The sequence below is a fragment of the Pecten maximus genome, chromosome 18 (assembly GCF_902652985.1).
Source record: "Pecten maximus chromosome 18, xPecMax1.1, whole genome shotgun sequence".
In the NCBI taxonomy this organism is placed as follows: domain Eukaryota; kingdom Metazoa; phylum Mollusca; class Bivalvia; order Pectinida; family Pectinidae; genus Pecten; species Pecten maximus.
In genome coordinates this window covers 6,969,425-6,989,771 of record NC_047032.1, presented here as the reverse complement: position 1 = coordinate 6,989,771, position 20,347 = coordinate 6,969,425, and the positions used below count along the sequence as shown (strand labels likewise).

General features: G+C 36.3%; 1 protein-coding gene across 1 annotated transcript in view; it reads right to left on the bottom strand.

The window, feature by feature from the left end:
- LOC117316124 (structural maintenance of chromosomes flexible hinge domain-containing protein 1-like) overlaps positions 1-20,166 on the bottom strand; it is a 69,922-nt gene extending 49,756 nt beyond the window's left edge. Inside the window, exons 1-10 of the mRNA XM_033870624.1 lie at positions 19,995-20,166; positions 16,918-16,996; positions 13,585-13,743; positions 12,953-13,035; positions 11,109-11,245; positions 6,889-7,027; positions 4,504-4,623; positions 2,371-2,534; positions 1,770-1,872; positions 836-1,049 (exon numbers count right to left, since the gene is read on the bottom strand). Coding sequence (XP_033726515.1) covers positions 836-1,049; positions 1,770-1,872; positions 2,371-2,534; positions 4,504-4,623; positions 6,889-7,027; positions 11,109-11,245; positions 12,953-13,035; positions 13,585-13,743; positions 16,918-16,996; positions 19,995-20,156 — 1,360 coding nt within the window. The 5' untranslated portion in view covers positions 20,157-20,166. The remainder of the gene's footprint in view (positions 1-835; positions 1,050-1,769; positions 1,873-2,370; positions 2,535-4,503; positions 4,624-6,888; positions 7,028-11,108; positions 11,246-12,952; positions 13,036-13,584; positions 13,744-16,917; positions 16,997-19,994) is intronic.
- Between the last annotated feature and the right edge of the window lie 181 nt (positions 20,167-20,347).

Below are 20,347 nucleotides of genomic sequence, written 5' to 3'. Positions count from 1 at the left end.
CAATCAGCTATGCACTACTTATTATACTCCTATAACATGAGATGCCGCTGGTCGGCCTTTTTTTTATCGGATATGATTTTGCCAACTGGGACATCTTATTTCCGAAGCACTAATTCTTTAATGCAGCTTGCACTTGAAATCCAGGCGCAACGAAATATGCTTGAAAAAAACACTTAAGTGGTTGACAGGTCATTACAACAATGTCTACGCATCATTCATGCAATATATATCCCATATGTATGTCACAGACACAAATATATAGTATAATCCGGTATAGAACACACAAAATACAACGCGAGTTAATGATGAAACGTCAAATTTCTAGAACACAAGCATTCTACAGCTGAATCAGACATTCAGAAATGTTTATCTATTCAACAGTTTGTTTTGTTAATTTGTCAATTGAAGGCAAAACAGACGACAATTAATACGTTTTTCGGCGCTGGGTAAAATATGCACGCAGTTAAACGAGGTAACATTCAAAATCATGTTACAATTACTGTAGATCATGTGATGCAAATTATGATGACATTCTCGCGAAAATAATCAAATTTAATAATCATTTCTTATCAAGGCATATATGTCAAATTTGATGCAATATTTTGATATGAATAAATTGTTTTTGATTTTCAAAGTCTACAGTTGTTAGGAAAACACTATTCATAGTTCTAAAACTCAGGTTTTAGCGGCAAACACGATATAACACAAAACTCGCGGAGAACAGAAGGTGGCGATAAAGCGAGGTTTTACTGTATATCAACATAAATGACCCCCAGATATATTTTATATGTAACAATACTGATGTGTTTTTCCGAAACCTTGGACTTGTACTTACTTCTGGGATCATTGGCATCGGAGGGATACGTCTCTCTATCGTACAGGAAGGGATGATACCTTAGTACTCCCTCTACGACCCCTGACCCTTCTATGTTGGCCTTGAACTCAAAGGAACTGGCTGCAGTACGTATGAACTGGGTTTGCATGTCGTCGTCCACATCCCGCAGATTTACGATGCGCGGCTGAGGATGACCTTTTGTAAAGAGCTTCACCTAGAATTGGAATTTGAATTTGGGAAAACCTGGCATGATAAACTTGAATTAAGACAATTATAATATAAGTAATGCTGAATGAATCAGGATCACCCTATCTCATATCAAAACTATTTCAAAACCACAAAAGAAATGACATCATTTTATTTATAGGAAATTATAAGAAATTGAGGGTTTTCTAAGTAAAACCTCCATTTACGAGGCCATTATACCTACCTGGAGGTGTCAAATATTAAAGTGAAATAAAATGTCAAGTTAAGTAATGATGAAGGAAGAGCCAATAAATGACAAACAGGGTTGAACCGAGTAATGTCACCATAACAACCAGCTCCTCCACCATGGGCCGCGGTGGCCGAGTGGTTAAGGTGTCCCGACACTGGGCCGCGGTGGCCGAGTGGTAAAGGTGTCCCGACACTTAATCACTAGCCCTCCACCTCTAGGTTGCGAGTTCGAAACCTACGTGGGGCAGTTGCCAGGTACTGACCGTAGGCTGGTGGTTTTTAACCAGGTACTCCGGCTTTCCTCTACCTCCAAAACCTGGCACGTCCTTAATTGACCTTGGCTGTTAATAGGACAGTAAACAAAACAAACCAAACCTCCGGCAGTTTTTAATTTCATCTTTCTGCTATCCTATCACACATGATTTTTTTTTTTTCTTTTTCTTTCTGTCGTTCCTTTGAGTATAGCATTCAAATATTATCATGGCTGTGTGCTACTTACCTCAATATCTATGTTTTTGAAGGGACTGGGTATCCGTCCAGTATTGACATCGTCTGTGTCTGCATTTCCCCGTGGGCCGTGGATGTAGTAATGGTAGATATGACTGTAAAAACAGCAAACAAGTTTAACTCAGACTTCATGAAACAAAGTCCCGAATTTTACTTTTCACGGATAAATGATTTACATATGTAGATTAAATTACTTTTTTCAATAATTTCATTCCAAGCAGAATACCTAGCTTTACTAATTACAGTCAAACCTGTCTATAAAGAAAACAAAAGAGCAACCGTCGTTCCAAAATCACCAGTTGTTATTCACATTAGACAGGTGGTCGTTATACAGAGGGTCGTTATATAGTAAAATCTCACAGGAAATATTAAAATTGGTAGTTATAGACAGGCGGTCGTTAGAGCAGGTTTGACTGTGGTTCCAATCACTTCAAAAATTCCAATTTTGTTCATTCAATTTCATCAAACGACATGTTGCATTTGACGTTTAATTTTTTAACTTTTTTATGTCCAGAATAATGGTTGGATCAATTATACTCTAACATGTCGGTAAATTTCCAAATGATTCAGAGCATTATTTTGAATTTCCTTACGCTAGCTGTCGAGTCCACTGTTTCATGTGCAGTTTGAGGTAGGCCATGTGCTGTGGATTAATCCCATGGATCTCGACCACTGTGAAGTGTTCTCGGTCTTTCTCTTCCTCGATTATCTTTCCAAGAATATCATCTTCAGCAACTATGTGCGATGAGTCTCCAGGCTGCGAAGGTTGATCAAGAAACACATACAGTCTTGTCATTTGAAAATATTTTTAGATTAATGTACAATAGAATTTTCTCACATACTTCACAGGGTGATTCCGAGGGTGTTATTAGAGATAAAAGGGGAGGGAAAGACATCTGACACTGTAACATCCTAATGATTTATTGTTGATGTAATGTCATACACGGGGAGGGAAAGACATCCGACACACTGTAACATCCTAATGATTTATTGTTGATGTAATGTCGTACACGGGGAGGGAAAGACATCTGACACACACTGTAACATCATAATGATTTATTGTTGATGTAATGTCATACAAGGGGAGGGAAAGACATCCGACACACACTGTAACATCCTAATGATTTATTGTTGATGTAATGTCATACACGGGGAGGGAAAGACATCCGACACACACTGTAACATCATAATGATTTATTGTAGATGTAATGTCGTACACGGGGAGGAAAAGACATCCGACACACACTGTAACATCATAATGATTTATTGTTGATGTAATGTCCTACATGGGGAGGAAAAGACATCCGACACACTGTAACATCATGATTTATTGTTGATGTAATGTCGTACAATGGGAGGGAAAGACATCCGACACACTGTAACATCATGATTTATTGTTGATGTAATGTCGTACAATGGGAGGGAAAGACATCCGACACACACTGTAACATCATAATGATTTATTGTTGATGTAATGTCATACACGGGGAGGGAAAGACATCCGACACACACTGTAACATCATAATGATTTATTGTTGATGTAATATCATACATGTGGAGGAAAAGACATCCGACACACTGTAACATCATAATGATTTATTGTTGATGTAATGTCATACATGTGGAGGAAAAGACATCCGACACACTGTAACATCATAATGATTTATTGTTGATGTAATGTCATACATGGGGAGGAAAAGACATCCGACACACTGTAACATCATAATGATTTATTGTTGATGTAATGTCATACAAGGGGAGGTAAAGATATCCGACACACACTGTAACATCATAATGATTTATTGTTGATGTAATGTCGTACACGGGGAGGAAAAGACATCCGACACACTGTAACATCATAATGATTTATTGTTGATGTAATGTCATACAAGGGGAGGGAAAGACATCCGACACACACTGTAACATCATAATGATTTATTGTTGATGTAATGTCATACACGGGGAGGGAAAGACATCTGACACACACTGTAACATCATGATTTATTGTTGATGTAATGGCGTACACGGAGAGGTAAAGACATCCGACACACACTGTAACATCATAATGATTTATTGTTGGTGTAATGTCATACACGGGGAGGGAAAGACATCTGACACACACTGTAACATCATAATGATTTATTGTTGATAATCTGAGAGTTTTTGATTTACAAATTACATCATTCCCCGAACCTGAAGGTTTTTTTATTTACAAATTAGATTAATCCCCCTGCCTGAACCTGAGGGTTTTAAACTAACAAATAAGATCTGTTTATTCTGACCTGGAATTTGTTTATTTGTAAGTATGTGAGAAAAATAATAAATCATGGGTCCGTTCCGTGGACTGAATCTCTACCATCACAAAGGAGCTTGGCTGGCCAGTATGATGCTCGCAGATTGGTGACCAGCCAAATTCTTACACATGGATTGAGATATCTCTGACCAAAGAACAGGCTCGTGTAAGAATATTCATCTGAATTGTAAACCACAACCTAAAATGACCTCATCTGGAGTCAATATACAGACTACAAATGGGATCTATACGAGAATTTTCGAAGATAAATAAAAAATCCTGAAAAAAGATGTTTTGAAGCCAAAATTTGAGCATAAAATTATAGTCAGTTTCACAATTTTGTGAAAAATTTATCATTACTGCTTCAAACTTTTCAAAAATATGAATCATCAAAAAGGAAAAGAAATCCAAGCCTTTACAAAGATTCACTAACCTGTCTGTTTCGGATATAACCACTATAGATGGCCTCCTGGTTCTTTTCCTTCAACTGGAACTCCTCTTTTGATATAGTGAGTTCGTGGACGTCCTTCGACTCCTGTGGTTTTGTTATCATCTACAAAATGATGAAAATGACAGTGACGGAACATGAAAGTATAAATGTCTAGAACTCTTGGAACTTATGAGAACTGGGAAGAAATTAAAAAAGACAACTTCAATCAACTGGGAATTACAAACAGAATAAAACTTTGATATCCTATCAGAGCTTGTGAATGGTGAAAATTCCGGGCAGCATTTTTCATTGGTCCAGGTTCAAGCTTCCTTTCCTCATACAGCAATAGCATAGAAAGTTCCTATCTGGCCTCTTGTTTTATTAGTTTTGTATTTTAGTGTTATATAGAAAACTCCTGTTTGACTTAATCTTGGTCAAGATTACTATTTTTGGCATTTGGCATATAACATAGAAAATTCCAGTTAAATCCCTTACCATCGTCGAGTTTCATATTTTTTATATATCAGTAAAAGAGACAATTCCTGTCTCATCTCTTACAATGGTAGAATTTCATTTTTTGGTATTTCATATGCAATAAAGAAAATTAATTTCAATCTTTTTCCCTTGTCGAGATTTGTACTTTGTATAATAACAAAATTTTCGTCGGGTCTCTACAGTTGTACAAAACTCCTCTTCTTTCTGTTACCCTTGTCGAGTTTCATATTTTGTATATAAGAAAATTCCTCATGATCCCCTACCTATTACAACTTTTGTATTTTGTATATTTCTCATGATTCCTTACCTATTCCAACTTTTGTATTTTGTATATTTCTCATGATTCCTTACCTATTACAACTTTTTTATTTTGTATATTTCTCATGATTCCTTACCTATTCCAACTTTTGTATTTTGTATATTTCTCATGATTCCTTACCTATTCCAACTTTTGTATTTTGTATATTTCTCATGATTCCTTACCTATTCCAACTTTTGTATTTTGATATACAGAGGAGCCCACTTATTTGCTTATCGGTTATTTGAATATCCCGCTTATTTGCATAAAATTCTCAGGTCCTGATTTTTTTCTTCTTTATCTTTGTATTTCAATCCCGTGTATTTGCATCGACTAAAACACCGACTCCCGCTTATTAGCATATAACAATTCAAAAAAATCGAAAAATTTTGATTGATTTTAGGGTATTTTTGTGATTTTCCCATAATAAAAGTTTTATGAAATGTGTTTTAACTTACATATTGATTCGACACAATGTACAACGTTATCTTATCATTGGTTCACACTTCGTCATTACAGGTTACCTTCGATGCATAGATATCGACATTGTTATTATTTAGACCATATCAGTAGCAATGTGCAGAAGAGTTACTGAATAAAATATCTCTATGCCTCATCTTTTGATGAGATTTGTTTATCTATTATAGCATCGATCCAAACCTGTGTTCTGTGCACTTGAACACGCGCTGAGGCAAGTTGCGATCGCCATGATTGTTTTCTAGGCGCGTTGCATTGTGGGGACATATGTGTAATGAACGACAACTCTTTCTGTGTGTGCCCCATTTTCCAAAACAAACCCAAACGACAATACACATGTCACGGTCATTTAAGACAGTCTATTGCTTCAGCAGTTCATCATCTATGATCAAACAACTAATATACTCATAGCAGGAACACAACGCATCTCGAGACGATAATGAATGTTAATTGAAACGATGACATTGTACATCGTAGGGCCAACCCACACGTGTATGACCGATATCGGACCCAGAGACTCGGAGTGACAAGTAGTAAACGATGAAGTGTATGCAAATATTTGTACATTTACAAAGAATAACAACCCATGTATTTCGTATTTACTCTTATATTTTAAATAATGTATTTTTTTTTAAATATATTTTTAATGCAAATAACGTAAACAATCATATAGCGCCCATTTTGAGTACCTACCTGACAATGTGTATAAGAGGGGCCAAAACCCAACTCCGCCTATACGAATACTCCGGTTATTTGCATATTTTGTCATGGAAAAAGGGCTATGCAAATAAGCGGGTTGCTCTGTATAAGAAAATTTCTGATGATCCCCTAACTTTCTTGACTTTTGTATTTTGTATATAACAACATTTCTCATGATCCCTACCTTTTTTGACTTTTGTATTTTGTATAAAATTCCTGATGATCCCCTAACTTTCCTGACTTTTGTATTTTGTATAAAATTCCTGATGATCCCTATACCTTTTCCAACTTTTGTATTTTGTATAAAATTCCTGATGATCCCTACATTGTTTGACTTTTGTATTTTGTATAAAATTCCTGGTGATCCCCACATTGTTTGACTTTTGTATTTTGTATATAAGAACCTCAGGGTCCCTTACCCTTGTTGAATTCCCTATAAAGAAGATGGCCTGCTTCCCTCCCACTCCGAAGTAGGATATGTCACTATTGAGGGACAGTGGGGTGTGCGTGGAACTCTGAGGTAGCTTTTTATCATCATCTTCATCCCCACCAAAGCTTCTGTAACAGTTGAAAGAAAAAAAATTTAAATGAGGAAAAATTTCTGAAGGTAGGAAAATGTGCGGCACACAAAACAAATTATTTACACTTTCCAAATCTGGTATTACACAGAATCTTATTTCATGTATCGTTATTTTCATAGGTTCTGTTAAAACCCAATGATTTTCATATATATATCGGGGAACATATACAGATAAAACTCATCATAACTCTGTTAATACCAGCAACAGGCAGCATCTGAATGATTACCGGTTATGGTATGCATACTTATTTAAACTGACACAAATATTTACATATCATCAAAGATGAACAGATTAGTGAATCAATAAATTGCTATGCCAAACAGAGACCATCTTCGCTAGACCAAGCTTCTGATGGTGTTACACTCCACAAACCCTGGTCTCCAAACACACCGATGAAGTACACATGTAACGCTCGTTTTGATTGGTTGAAAATTTCATGCATAATATGCAGTAATTTTTAATCTCCGCTAGGGGGCCAGAGCTGATGACTATATCTGCCAAGGGTTCATGGGGTGTAACGAAAATTAGAAACCTTGGCTAGCGAAGATGAAAAGAGACTGAAATTAGGATTATAGCATGAGGCTTTCCATGTAAAAAGTGATAAAATAAAATCACTGCTAAAATACGCTTATAGACTGTCAGTATTATCTTGTATCACCATCAAAACACTGAAAGTATTTAAACCAGACAGACATCTCCAAGGGTCTCTATCAGTCTATATATTAATTCTGAACCATTTTAATCTACTAGGCGCCTCTATTAGTCTATATATTAATTCTGAACTGTTTTAATCTATCAGGGGCCTGTATTAGTCTATATATTAATTTGAACTGTTTCAATCTATCAGGAGCCTCTATTAATCTATACATTAATTCTGAACTATTTTAATCTACTAGGGGGCCTCTATTAGTCTATACATTAATTCTGAACCATTTTAATCTACTAGGCGCCTCTATTAGTCTATACATTAATTCAGAACTATTTCAAACTTCTATTATTCTAAAAAGGCATATACTGTACTTACATCCATTCTGGAATTAGAATTTTTACATGCAAACTAAAGTAGTTAGATACATATAGGGTTAAGTAAGCTAAAACTAAATGTATAAGTTTTCTGTATTTCTTTTAACACGAATTTAATAAAGTACAAGCGACATATGGTTTGTAACTACATATTCATCCAGAACTAAGCCCCCTCCATCATTTTTGCAGAATCATCTTCTTTTTTTTTTTAATTGTAAGACTAAGTGTTTCACAAATTAACCCTCTCCAAATTTTCTTACTGAATTTTTACACTCTGGGAGGGGGCTTATTGGAGGATAATACAGTATACATATACTGTAATAAATACATTACACATATACTGTAATAAATACATTACACATATACTGTAATAAATACATTACACATATACTGTAATAAATACATTATACACACAGTATCTATCCTCCAATAAAGCTACAAATTGTAACAGCAGCATCTAATTCACTATGAGTTATTCATAGATATGTTGATAATGATTTTTAAAGGATGTTAAAGGATGTTATAAATTACAAGTGTTTCAATGCCCTTAAATAAATTTCTGGGGACCATGAATGACACTCAATTGAGTTCATCATTCATAAAAAATAAAGTGATGAAAATAATGGTCCTATATAACTAATATTAATCATTTCACCGTTCTCAACTTCATTATTTTTGAAGTTGACTGTATTTATATCCAGAATACCCATTATTTACTAAAACAATATTCAACAGAATACCTTCACTTTGGTTAATGTTATTGAGATATTTGCTAAAATACAATATCCAGCGACATAGTATAGCTGAAGATACAGAAGATCAGAGTTTTTTCCCTCAAATTTTTGATATACAGATGTAACTGAAAATTTGAACGTCCAAAAAAAACAACTCTCGACAATATTCCATTTTTTTCCATAGCATCAATAAGTTAACTGAAAACTTTCACTAGTCCTGAAAATGTAATATTAGCTTGAGTCAAGTGGCATGGCAATTAACAGATAAGTAACCTAGTAAAAAAATAATTCTCCACTGTAATAACGCTTGACATCTATTAGACAAATACTGTAAATCATCTATATTTCGCATGGGATTTATTTTTCCGTTAACACTCGGTGTCAAACACTCATTGTCAATCGTGAATTCAAATCCTCGCAAGTATTTCTATGAAAATAACACCTTTTGACTGCAGCCAAGCTATCAGTTACCTAGTTTTGCGGTGCTCATGACTATAATAGTTCATCATTCCCAAATTTAAAGTCATTTCTAGATCAGCATTAGTACAAGTGAAATCATGTATTCACAAATATGTCTTAAGAGTAAGTATGTTAAATAAAATAATCGCAAAATCTAAATAATTTACAGTTATTGTTAAATAGAATTATCATTTTGAGACAATTCCAATAAATGACCCCATATTCCTAAAAAGTAATATGCAGAACATAGACAGCTGGAAACTCATAGCTAAATGTCAGAAATTAATGGCCGAGTTTAGTGGCATATACAACAGCTTAATAGAAAGTAAGCTTGGGACTATATAGATAGGACTATCAGAAGTTAATAGTTTTAGGATAATATACTAAGATGAACCAATCTATACATCAATGCTATATGGAGCATACACTTACAACTAACTATATGTAAAATGGTCGAATTCAGTGGCATGGCTGGATATATATAACGGGTGTGCTTGGGGCTGAAGGCTCGGAGAATGTCAAGGGTACAGGGTGTGTGCTTGGTGCTGAAGGCTCGGAGACTGTCATGGGTACAGGGTGCGTGCTTGGGGCTGAAGGCTCGGAGACTGTCAAGGGTACAGGGTGTGTGCTTGGTGCTGAAGGCTCGGAGACTGTCATGGGTACAGGGTGCGTGCTTGGGATTGAAGGCTCGGAGACAGCCGAAGGGGAGATGCTTGGGGCTGAAGGTTTGAAGGCTCGGAGACAGCCGAAGGGGAGATGCTTGGTGCTGAAGGCTCGGAGACTGTCATGGGTACAGGGTGCGTGCTTGGGACTGAAGGCTCGGAGACAGCCGAAGGGGAGATGCTTGGGGCCGAAGGTTCGGAGACTGTCAAGGGTATAGGGTGCGTGCTTGGGACTGAAGGCTCGGAGACAGCCGAAGGGGAAAGCAATGTATGGACCCTCATAATATATGTTAGATGACCTCCACTGGAAAACATAAGTTACGCACAAGTCTGGAGATCAGCACATATTGGATCATAAACCTATGTTATAATGTGGGAAAACGTGAGCAATGTACAGTTTTGCTACAGATGTAGTTTTTAATAATGTAGCGAATAAGCCATTATTGGGCTCTCAGCAACTACAACTATACTGGCTAGTCAAACTTGTTGCTACCCATAGACATTGGAAATAAAGAGAGGCTTTTTTCTGGTTCTGTGAAACTGGTTTTTTCTTTTTCCAAATTTTCAGTTTTCATGATAAGAGGTTGGATGTTATTTCATCACATTTAAAGTCCTTCATGTATACATACAAACAACATCATAATGTTGATATATAAAATTGTTTGTTTTTCTCAGAGTCGCTGATCTTTATAATTTTTGTTCTGATGAGGAAAAATTATGTGCCTGTTCAAGAAACATGCATATATGACAGCTATGCCACTGGATTTCAACCAGATACAAAAAGTAAACATGTTTCACCTTGAAAAGACTCTGCAACCAACAAATAGAACAAAGATAAAAGACCAAGCTATTAGGATTTTCTGCATGGCACAATATCAACCATTATCACTGTATTAGATATTAGTGGATTCTCCGAGAGATATAAGGGCTATTCCATGGGGACAATTGAGAGAGATTGTTTTGTTAATTTATAGCGTTTAACACCCCTTTGAGAGTTGCAGGGTTCAACAAACCAGACCTTATAAAATGACACAGGAAATTATGTAAAAATCGAACACAACCTAGGTATTAGATGATGTGTTTTTCAGCAAAAAATGGTAAAAAGATATTTTTTTAGTTAATCATGAAATTATTTTTGCAGAAATTTCTCTAAAACAATAAAAAACTTGAGATGACATACACTTTCCCCCGCTTGTCCTTGCGGATGAACTTTGAGAGTCTGTAGATCGCCCAATTGTTGAGCTGTCGTGGCGTCATTCCTTTCCCGTTGTCTATGACATAGACACAATTCTTACTTGGGTTACCGTCATCGATGTGCTGTAAAAACATGAAGTTACATACAGGAATCAGGACAAGGAACACACAAACAAACTTTGACAAGGTCCAGGGGGGCCAACACAAAAAAATTGACAATGTCCAGGGGGCCAACACAAACAAACTTTGACAAGGTCCAGGGGGGCCAACACAAAAAAATTGACAATGTCCAGGGGGCCAACACAAAAAAATTGACAATGTCCAGGGGGTCCAACACAAAAAAATTGACAATGTCTAGGGGGTCCAACACAAAAAAAATTGACAATGTCCAGGGGGTCCAACACAAAAAACTTTGACAAGGTCCAGGGGGACCAACACAAACAAACTTTGACAAGGTCCCGGGGGACCAACACAAACAAACTTTGACAAGGTCCAGGGGGGGCCAACACAAACAAACTTTGACAAGGTCCAGGGGGGGCCAACACAAACAAACTTTGACAAGGTCCCGGGGGACCAACACAAACAAACTTTGACAAGGTCCAGGGGGGCCAACATAAACAAATTTTGACAAGGTCAAGGGGGGACAACACAAACAAACTTTGACAAGGTCCAGGGGGGCCAACATAAACAAACTTTGACAAGGTCCAGGGGGGCCAACATAAACAAATTTTGACAAGGTCAAGGGGGGCCAACATAAACAAGCTTTGACTCCAAGTAGGTGGAGAGGTAGATTTTGGTAGAATGATAAAATTGCACTTGTAAGCGTTTTACTAAACTGCAACAGCCATGAGTGGGCTTATTCTCAGAAACATACACATGGGAGTCTGGAAAATTACATAGATATTAAAACTGAATGACACATTGGTCAGCTTATGAGACGTGTTTAATGAATATAGAGATGCAAAGGTACAAAACCCTTTCTGAAATTAATGGTGAGATTCTGTTCATCACATACCTGATATTTTTGAGAATGAAACAAACATGCAATATTGTATATCAATTGTGTTATCATAAATTATTATGACACACCTGTCTTACGGTATCTTTGACAGCCTTATTATTACACGTGATATAGGATATATGACACAGCCGTATTACACAACTGTCTTACGATATCTGACAGCCTTATTACATATGATGTATGATATATGACACAGCCGTATTACACACCTGTCTTACGATATCTACGACAGCCGTATTATTACACGTGATGTACAATATATGACACAGCCGTATTACACACCTGTCTTACGATATCTATGACAGCCGTATTACACGTGATGTACGATATATGACACAGCCGTAGTACACACCTGTCTTACGATATCTATGATAGCCTTATTACACGTGATGTACGATATACGACACAGCCGTATTACACACCTGTCTTACGATATCTATGACAGCCGTATTACACGTGATGTACGATATATGACACAGCCGCATTACACACCTGTCTTTCGATATCTACGACAGCCGTATTACATGTGATGTACGATATATGACACAGCCGTAATACACACCTGTCTTACGATATCTATGACAGCTGTATTACACGTGATGTACGATATACGACACAGCCGTATTACACACCTGTCTTACGATATCTATGACAGCTGTATTACACGTGTTGTACGATATACGACACAGCCGTAGTACACACCTGTCTTTCGATATCTATGACAGCCTTATTACACGTGTTGTACGATATATATGACAGACGTATTACATTTCAGTGATAAAGCATATTCCGACACCGGATAAACATACCAGGCGGATTTCTATGGAGCGAGATCCCAGGTTATTTGAGGTTGCAGCCAAAGCATTGTCAATCAACTCAGCAAATGCATAGGCTAGAAATGAAAAACAAATATTGTAGTTAACACGAAATAATCAGTATTATTCTAAATAGATTTAAAATACTTACAAGGCAGATCATTTAAAATGTTTGGAATGTGTAACAGCTTGCTTCTTTGTTGGTTTTAACGCCTTGTAAATAGCCAGGGTCATTTTAAAGTGTGGTGTTCTTGTAGTAGCTTGTGGCTTCTTTACTGGATACCATATGGGAGGCCCTCAGGCCAGTCACATGCCATCTTGAGCTCGGGGTCAAAGACAAAACCACAACAACAACAACAAATGACTGTCAGTGATGTCAGCTTCTCGGATAAACACACCTCAGATCTTCGCTGGAAGTTTGGCATTAGTTTGAAGTCCAACCAATTGCAGCAACGGAATATGTTAGTAACATAAACATAGATTTACAAAAATCTGTTATCATCGATGCTGAAAGGAAACAATTTTTAAACAGTTTTTACCCGACAATAATTTTTTTCAAGTTGAAGGATATTCTTTGTGATTATAGATCTGTACAAGAGAAAATCTGTTTGATGTGAATGACTTACGGAGTGGATTCTGTCCTTCCGAGGCGTAGTATTCATACATTCCTCCTTTGACAATAGTATCATAATGGGGTAGATAACTGACGCGCTGCTGTGCAGGGGCACATAACTCCTGCTGAATATTTCGTAGTATGTAGAGTGTATCTCCTTTGTCAATAATATCTACAGAAAAAATCACAAATATATCAATAATAATATATAAAACTAATTTGAAAACATTGAAGTCATCAAATCAAATCTTTTATTTCACTACATCATCAAATCAGATGTATTATTTCACTAGGTTAGAATGTAGCGAAATGAAAGATAGGATTTTAATTAGACTGGAAATTTTATATTACTACATGTATTTATATATCATGTGATGTTTTGATATATATTCCATGAAAATTTGTACTTTTTTATGCTGACATTCTGTAACAAATACAGTCATCCAAATACATTTCCTGTGGTTTTCAGAATATTTACCGATCAAAATGTACTTTATAAACTCCCTTCCTGTTTTAGGAGTTTGTCCCGTTTTTTCTTCACACATCATAAATTAAATAGGAATCAATAAAAATATGTTGAAAGTTTATTTTTTTTCCCGGTTTGGCATTGGTTATTCAACCATTCAGAAACTGACCTCATCTGTGATGACATACATGTGATTTATCTCAGCAGTTTTCTACATACCCCATGAATCGTCATCTTTAATCTCCTCTCTGTTGGTCGTTGCTATCACGAAAGACTCAGATTTCTTTATCTCGAGTGCCTGATGAAAGAAAACATTTATTAATAATACACATGATGTTCATAGAGTAGCATTAGATTTACTTATCAGTTGTACCTTAAATTATTGGTGAGCTGATGATAGAAAATAATGGAAAATTAGCAGAAAAAAAACAATACAACCAATCATCAATGATGATTTTAAATGGGAAATTAATTTGAAATTTCTGCAAGTGTTTACTTTGCAAATCTTTGGCTTCGTGTATTTTTGTAATGTAACTGAAACCAAGAAGTATATCATCTTATATTTTACCAATACCTATTAATTGGTCATTTACAAGTGATCAAATATAAGGGGATTTAAATATATAACAACCATTAATTATAAATGCCTTGTTTGAACACATTATCAAAAATATTGATTACATGTAATAAATGTAATTGAGATGTGCATACATTTTCTACGGACAGCAATTCTGTGCTAAATTTTAGAACACCAGCGTAAAGCGAGGGTCTATACGGACGTAATAAAACACCTAGATGGGATGGGTCAAACGATTTACCCAAAAACTACCCAAAAACATCGGACAACATCAACACATTACATGGAAACACTGTTAGAAATTGATATTATATATTAACATATCAAATACAGCTATTGATAGCTTCTTTTGTTGACTTATCCGCGAGTAGGGTTTTGACGACGAGGGATATAACTCTTACAAACAGTCATACAATAAAACCGACCACGTGGAAAGATAAGAAAGAACTATATGTATCCAGTTGATATCATGTTTTATTCAGTACATAATATGCCAAAACAATTATGACATAGGTGAATTGCCAATGAATTGGCACAATATAGTTAGTGTGCATGACATAAAAATACTCATAATTATTTTAGTATGTACAGAGACCTATATATACTAAATGTAGATATCGGTAAAGATTACAATACAGAGTTATCTCCCTCGTCGTCAAAACCCTACTCGTCGATAAGTCAACCAAAGAAGGTATCAATAGCTGTATTTGATATGTTAATATATACAGTACATATCAATTTCTAATGAAGTGTTCATGTAATGTGTTAATGTTGTGAGATGTTTTTAGGTGTTTATGGGTAGTTTTTGGGTAAATCGTTCTGCCGGATGGGACTAAATGGGTGTTCTGGGGTAAATAAATATCTCATCCATATATGTAAGGTAGGTGTTATGTCACACCCGATTTTATTGTATTTGGACCAAATTCTTAGCGACACCAAATGGTGTCGGATAATTCCACATTTTCATATAGTAGTCAGGGTTTTCATTTAGAACCGGCCGCCGGCCAAATTGACCGGTTAGAATGGTGTTTTGGCCGGTTCAAATGACTTAATTCACTTTTTAAAAAATGTCTAAAAACATATTATCGTAATCCTCAGATACATGTGGATTTAATGATAACGACAAAACAAAAATAGTTAGTTTACCAGTCGTCCAGAGCTGATCAGAACGTGCCTACTTGTGCCCCGTTTTTCTACTTTCATTTTAATATCAAGATCACACGTAGTATCGCAAGCGCAAGATCGTCACTGCGTTTGAAAGGACGGTTTTAAAACCCATTTGAAAAAAAACGTCCAATTGACACAGATTGATCGCGGCATAAAAATGGAATCGTCAAGGCCCAGGAAAAAAATGAAAATTTCAGACTTCTTCGCCCGTTCCAACAGGGAATCAGGAGCAGGTGATTTGAACTCAACATTGCATATATGCATGCACCAATTCAAGTTATAGCGACTGTGATGCTTCCGGTCTATTCAATTCTGATCACGAGGCGAGTTGTCGGTCAAACTCAAAGTCGTAAGTCGTGCGGCATACAGTGTCAGTGATAGGCCTATTCTAGTTTCAAATGATGCTAGTTGTGTCAAGTGACGCATCATACTCCAATTTATTGTTAATACTTCAAAATGTCATATTTAAAAGCTGACAGAAATCGATAAGGCAATGTCAAGTGTGCTGTTGAGCTACGTAGTCTCAAATTTCTGGCATAAATTATGATAATTATGCAAGGTCGTGTATGAGAGATAACTCTATTGACGACAACTCGCCGACGTGCTTTTGTTAGCGACCAGTGTACTTTTTAACCAAAGATGTAAACGCAATTGCATACTAAGTACCAAGGGGAACCTTCATGTAAATTGAGAAAGATCCCTTCAGTACTTTCTCAGAATAGCGATAACAAACTTCAATTGTCAAAATCCAAGATGGCAGCCTGTCGGCCATTTTGTTTTCTGATTGGTCTCAAACGCAATATGCATAACTAGGCACCAAGGGAACCTACATATGAAATTTGAGAAAGATCCCTTCAGTACTTTCTGAGAAATAGCGATAACAAGAATTGTTTACGGACGGAGGGACGGAGGGACGGACGGACGGACGGACGGAGGGACGGACGGACGGACGGACCACGGACCACGGACCACGGACGCAGGGCGATTTGAACAGCCCACCATCTGATGATGGTGGGCTAAAAATATGCTGAAAGTTTATTTTTTTCCCCGGTTTGGCATTGGTTATTCAACCATTCAGAAACTGACCACATCTGTGATGACATACATGTGATTTATCTCAGCAGTTTTCTACATACCCCATGAATCGTCATCTTTAATCTCCTCTCTGTTGGTCGTTGCTATCACGAAAGACTCAGATTTCTTTATCTCGAGTGCCTGATGAAAGAAAACATTTATTAATTACACATGATGTTCATAGATTAGCATTAGATTTACTTATCAGTTGTACCTTAAATTATTGGTGAGCTGATGATAGAAAATAATGGAAAATTAGCAGAAAAAAAACAATACAACCAATCATCAATGATGATTTTAAAAGGGAAATTAATTTGAAATTTCTGCAAGTGTTTACTTTGCAAATCTTTGGCTTCGTGTATTTTTGTAATGTAACCGAAACCAAAAAGTAGATTATCTTATATTTTACCAATATATTAATTGGTCATTTACAAGTGATCAATTATAAGGGGATTTAAATATATAACAACCATTAATTATAAATGCCTTGTTTGAACACATTATCAAAAATATTGATTACATGTAATAAATGTAATTGAGATGTGCATACATTTTCTACGGACAGCAATTCTGTGCTAAATTTTAGAACACCAGCGTAAAGCGAGGGTCTATACGGACGTAATAAAACACCTAGTGGGACGGGTCGAACGATTTACCCAAAAACATCTGACAACCTCAACACATTACATGGAAACACTGTTAGAAATTGATATGTATAGATTAACATATCAAATACAGCTATTGATAGCTTCTTTTGTTGACTTATCCGCGAGTAGGGTTTTGACAAGGGATATAACTCTTACAAACAGTCATACAATAAAACCGACCACATGGAAAGATAAGAAAGAACTATACGTATCCAGTTGATATTATGTTTCAGGGATTTATCTAGAATTTAGGGGAAACTACCCTTTTTGGACCATAGGGGAAAATCTGCTCGGAAAAGGGGAAATTTAATCATCACATGAATTAAGTTTTTTGCTTTAAAAACACATTTTCCAAGTAAGGAGATAACTCGTAGTTATTGACGACAACTCGCCGACGTGCTTTTTAGTCGATCCAGTGTACTGAACCAACAGATGTTCAGGTTTTATATCATTTTGTTCTTAAGAAAATCTGTCCAATGTCACATGCAGAAATTAAATAAACTGTGTTGAAAATAAATATATTTGTTGTTGTTGACTATTTTACTAAATAACAAATTAATATTACATCTACCTGTCAACCCCACCCCCTACTTTTTAGAGTCTCCATATTTTCACCAAAATTGTCATTAAATTAAGATCTGCCAAAGCCTTCCTCAACCGTCAGCTAGATGCTCCACCTCCACTGCAATACCACCTACGGCAGTTGGAACGTCAGTCCAAGACATGGGTGTGCAGACAGATGCAGCTGTCTACACAGCTGATCAGGTCAAGACAGCCATGAAGAGGTTGTTTGTTGACAGGCCTTGCGATTACATAGATGATTCTGGCGAGGATGTCAGTGATGACGATTGCTGCAAATATTAGGGTCGTTCTTTGACTCGGCATGGACTCCGTGCCAGTCAAAAGCTTGTTGTAACAATGGAGTTACCTTTTCAGAGATATCAACAGGCTCAGACACTGAAAGCAATGTATCAATCAAAACTGAACTTGAGCTACTTACCTACTTCAGAATTGTTCAATTGGTGTTGCAATTTTTGAAATAGTAAATCATTAATTCGTTAAATTATAAAATAAAATGTGAATCTTTCAAAACAAAAAGTAATAGTTTTCAGAATAGGTGGGTTACCTGAGGCAAAGTGAAAAATGGTTTTTCAATGATGAAAGAATTGATGTGGTATCTTCTTAAATATGGTTATACCTCACATAACACAATTTGTAAAAAGATTATTGAAAGTTAAATAGTCAACATGTAATCTGGCTGTAGGAGTGGGAATATTTCCTGTATGTTTTCTTTATTATAAAAGATGTTTAAAATATTGGTTTAAAATTCTGAAATGGACTCCTCAAGATATCCAAAGAAATGTTATGAAATCATTTTGATGTTGGTAAAACTACATAGGTAGAGTGACATGGGCTACACATACACATATAAGAAATTTATTATATAAATTTGGATTTCATTATGTATGGATAAATAGATGATGTAAATTATTTTTGAGCCTTTTTTACACAAAGAGTGAAATATACATGTACTCAACTTTTGTCTAAATATGTTGTATACAGATGTAACACAATTGTACTGTACAAAATGTATTATGGGCTGCTGGCCTCAGAATTACTCAATTAAAACCTTGAACTTGAACTTGAAACTTTGAAATTGAAAGTAAAAAATAGAAACCATAACCGTTTCAATTATTTCTTGTTTAAGGCATAGTTCAAAGTGCTGAGACACTAAATCATAGTAAATAACTCAAGAGTTAGTTTGTTGCTCTGGTTTACTAACTTCAGGAAACTAAAGGAAAAACTATACACTAACAAATTGGCTGCCCATTCTCAACTTCTGTTACAGTTATTGAAAACCTGGTTCAGAATAATAGTGTGCTCAGAATGCTTCAGAATACACCTACAAGCACATAGATTTCAAAAAAAATCCAGGGGGGGTAAACCCCCCCAAACCCCCCCGACGCAGGCGTCGCGGGATGCTGGCTACGCCAGCATATGGCCTGTTACTATTCATTTGTAGCCTTTTACAAATATTTTTATTGAAAACCCTGAGTAGTGCGCTCTGGCCCTACACCAAGACATTGACAGGGCCAGAGGAAACTTGGGGCTATAACTTGATGAACCTCTGATGCCATCTATGTCCATCACTGCTTTATATAGCCTATTGCATGTGGAAAAAAACAATATAAGGAAGGTTGCAAAAAGACAGAAGGTTAGTGTATGGACCAGAAGAAGTAACAGACTTATCAATCGAAAAGTTGCTCCGGGAGCCCAGCATTTGCACCAAATATAAATTCATAATTAATCTAGCAAGTTTTTGCTCACTTGTCATTTGCATCAAACGCACGTATATTTAACGGAAACGAAACTGCATTTGCAATCGTTTCACCGCAAAAAAATGAGTGCACTTTCATTTTTGTGCAAAATCCAGACTCCTATGTTTGTAAACAAATGAGAACAACAAGCGTGTCCTCAAAACGAAGCCTTACTTCACGAACACGCGCTTTGAAATCCACATAGGTGAAAAGACCTCCAGTTGGAATTTTGATTTCAGGAACGTCGCTGTCTCTTCGATCAAAAACATAAACGAATGCATCATCATCTTCTAACTGTGCACTCGTATTCCCCACGCTTCTCCTGGAAGTCGCCATTTTCGTGGGCTGCGCGCGCTGACAAAATGAGGATGAATTGCCCGTATGTATAAAGTAGGGAGGCCTTTCAGGGGTACTTATGTATTAGGCCTACCAAATTTTAATTTCTGTGTTAAGGCCTATACCACCATTTCACGTAATACGTTATTGCAATGCTAAATATTGAACTTGTTTAGAAATCCTACTCTGGG